The 3,316-nt window shown below is 52.2% G+C and overlaps 1 protein-coding gene across 1 annotated transcript; it reads right to left on the bottom strand.

Annotated features, from left to right (window-relative positions):
* Positions 1-1,533: 1,533 nt before the first annotated feature.
* On the bottom strand, positions 1,534-2,453 carry LOC123628428 (protein FAM236D-like). Its single transcript, XM_045538143.1, has 3 exons — positions 2,266-2,453; positions 1,912-2,075; positions 1,534-1,681 (listed from the first exon to the last, which is right to left on the bottom strand). Exons 1-3 carry the CDS (start codon positions 2,440-2,442, stop codon positions 1,654-1,656), a joined length of 369 nt encoding a protein of 122 aa, XP_045394099.1. The 5' UTR covers positions 2,443-2,453; the 3' UTR covers positions 1,534-1,653.
* Positions 2,454-3,316: the final 863 nt, after the last annotated feature.

The following is a 3,316-nucleotide window of genomic DNA, read 5'->3' as shown; positions in this document are numbered from 1 at the left end:
GCCCCAGGGAGTTGGAACCCTGCTTCTCTTTTGGACATGGCTGAACCCCACGATGTGAAGTCGCAGCCCCTTTTTGAGAAGCAGCATCACGGAGCTGAGCTTCCCTACTGACTTAAGTCCCAGCTCGGGAGGACAGGGGTGTGGTGAGGAGACAGGTAGTACCCGGGCCATCAAAAACGCTGCAGAGACACCCGGTCTAAAGAACTCTATCACACTACGATTAACAGCTTCATCTGTTCTGTGCCTGTGGGTCCCACCTTCCTGTTCTCCAGGTATATAGGAAAAGAGCTATGGAACTTTGAAATTCTGTTGCCTACCAGAACCCTACCCCACCTGGATTTCATCTGTGCTCAAAAGAGAGTGGACCTCTGAACAACTAAAGGGTGATTAATTCACACAGCAGGCCATGTCCGAGCGCTGCTCCCTCTCTTGGCTTTACATAGAGGGCTACACACGTTGGGGGAGGAAGGAGAGAATATTTGGGTGTTCCTGTGCCCTAGTTACGTTTTTTGATATGAAAAGGCACACCCTGACAGAAGAGGACAAGACAATGTGAAAACGGAAGCACACACTGGACTGATGCAGCCACAAGCAAAGGAATGCCACCAGCCACCAGAAGCTGGAAGAAGGGAAGAAATTCTCCTATTGAACCTTTGGGGGAGTGTAGTCCTGGTGTCATTCGGATTTTGGCCCAGTGAAATTTATGATGAACTGCTGGCCTCTAGAACTCTGAGAGAATAAATTTCTATTGTTTTAAGCCAAAAAATAAAAAATAAATAAATAAAAGGCACATCCTATATCATTGTCCATTGTCCTGGTGAATCTTGGTGTTGCAGTTTCTGGGAGGGTCTCTGCCGCGTTGCTAAGTTAAAGGGACAAATATACTCTAACACCCGCCCCCACCCCTATAGACTTTTCCTGCAGGTATTATGTTGCAGTGCATATAAAGGTCACCTTAGGAATTCCAAAAAAAAAAAAAAAAAAAGGAAAGAAAGAAAGAAAGAAAAGAAAAGCCCTTATCATATGAGAAGGAACAATTTGCAGTTGGAGACCAGCTGGTCTGTGGGAAGGGTTCTGTCTTGCGGTGGGTTTGGGGTGCTTGGGAGCTCTCTATAAGGTTAGGGGTCAAAGACCTTTCTTTAAAACCCACAGATTCTACCCGCACGTGGCCGTCACCCTCCCCATGTAAACACTGCCCAGTTTTTGTCAGCTATGAAGACTGTGTACATTGCTGGGGCGGGGGTGGGGAGAGAGATGCTATTTCTTCCTTCCTCATTCCTGCATATGAGTGCCCCATCAGGGTCAGAGCTGTCAGCTGCGGGAAATTCACTGATGGCTGGCCACAGCCCATTGCAAGCAGGACTGGGGGACAAGCAGCACAGCCTCAAGGAGGAGGCCGGACAGCCTCCCTCCACAGCCTCACCACCACAGCCTCACTCCGCAGCCCCACCACCGCCAAAGCCGATCACCCCCAATTGACCGGAGGCTGGGGTCAGTGTTGAGAGTTACATCAAATACCATGAAGCAAAACTGGTCAAGCATGCCAGCATTTATTTCAGGCCCAGCAACGGAGACACCGTGGAAAGCAGCGGCATGAGGCAACAGAGAGGGCTTGATCACCGTTCATGGCTCTGTGTCTGCGGCTCCGTGGTCTCAGTTTTCGAGCGTCTGGTATCCTCCCCTAGAGAGGAGAGCAGAGTGATGAGTGGACTCTGGGGAGCCCTGGGGAATTCAGGCCTGGCCTGGCGTTCCCTTGGTGGAAGAGGAAGGAGCGGCAGGTGTGCTTGGCTGCGCGCAGAGAGAGAGAGAGAGAGACAGAGAGAGAGAGAGAGAGAGACAGAGAGACAGAGAGAGAGAGAGAGAGAGAGAGAGAGAGAGAGAGAGAGGCAGAGGATGGCTCTGAGCTCTCACCTGAAGGACCTGGTGAAACATGCCAGGGCTCTCTGGAACCGGCTCCTCCAAGACTCTCGCAGAAGAGCAGGCTCTCTGGGCGAGCCTGTGCCTCCGGATGGGTTCTCCGTGGTGTCAGAGAAAACAACACATTCCGCAGGGTCCTTATGCGGGCCTTTCACAATCTGCATGGTAGAGGAAATACCCTCATCCTAATGGCCCCTCTCAACCCCTGGCCTCCATTAGCTCATTCGGCAACTGTTAATGTGCATCCCAGGCCCTGTCCCAGGGGCTGGGGGTGCAGCAGTGGACTGCACAGACCAACCTCCACCTCCCCGAGGACATTTCACGACAATGGAGGGCCATCGGACTCACCAGCTCAACAGGTGGAAGGAAGGGAGTGAAGATCATGGCTCCAGGAGTGTGTGATGTGCCCGTAGTGATCAACAGGACTTCCTTGAAGAGCCCAGCGAAGTTCTTCTCTCTGCTGGTTACAAGGAGGCCAAAGCCCTGCCCCCTCCACACTCCTTCAGCCCCTCTTCCGCCACCCATGCTTCCTCCCTCCCTCGGCCCAGGGCCCAGTGCAGTGTGTTGCAGCAGCAGTGGATACATTTCTGGTATGTCACATCCCGTCCGTTCCCACTGCCTCTTACTCCCACCCCTCCAATCTCTCTCTCCTTTTGTTCTTTCCCATGGCCCTCCCAGCAGGCTCAAGCCAGCTTTCTGCTTGCTGAACAGAGAAAGTAGAGGTGTTCAGGGAGACGGTGAGTTGTCATTTGGCGGGGATACCGCAGACAGTGGCGTCCTCGTGGGTCCTCCCCTTCATTCCATTCACAGGAATTTGTACCTGGAGGCCCTGGGTAGGTGTTTGGGTCCAAATGGGTCGTCACAGCCAGGATGGTGAGCCTGGTGACGGCATTTACAGTCCAAATCAACAGGGGAGGTTTTCCTTTGAGAGGGTTATGTGAAATGCCATGTCTGTGTAGCATTCAGTATCTGGTGGATGTTGGACAGGTGGGGGCCTGGAGGGCTTGAAAAGTGTCAAGGAGAGAGGGGAAGGGCATCGGCTGGGCTAAGTTGAAAGCAGAATGGCAGAGGTGAAAGCTCATCATTGCCTAGTCCTACTAGGTCAAAATCCATCTTTGACCCTGGGGTTCAAGCAATGCTGACAACCTATGCCCCCTATTATCAACCAGGTCTGTGAGGTCCAGCCCAGTGACTTCAAGGGAACTCCCTGCTAACAGTATTCTGAAGGGGAAGTGGAAGTAGGTGGCCCTCAGGCTTTTATTTGGTTTTTGAAATAGTAGGACTGTTTAGGAAAGCATCTCTTACATTACCGTGAGGATACAGAGCTGATCTTTGTGAGCCTACCATGGGCCGCGCCCTGAATGAGACTCAGTTGCTGATTCAAGCCATTCTGTGTGGG

This window comes from Lemur catta, chromosome X, assembly GCF_020740605.2.
Source record: "Lemur catta isolate mLemCat1 chromosome X, mLemCat1.pri, whole genome shotgun sequence".
Classification (NCBI taxonomy): Eukaryota; Metazoa; Chordata; class Mammalia; order Primates; family Lemuridae; genus Lemur; species Lemur catta.
This window is presented reverse-complemented; position numbering and strand designations above follow the sequence as displayed.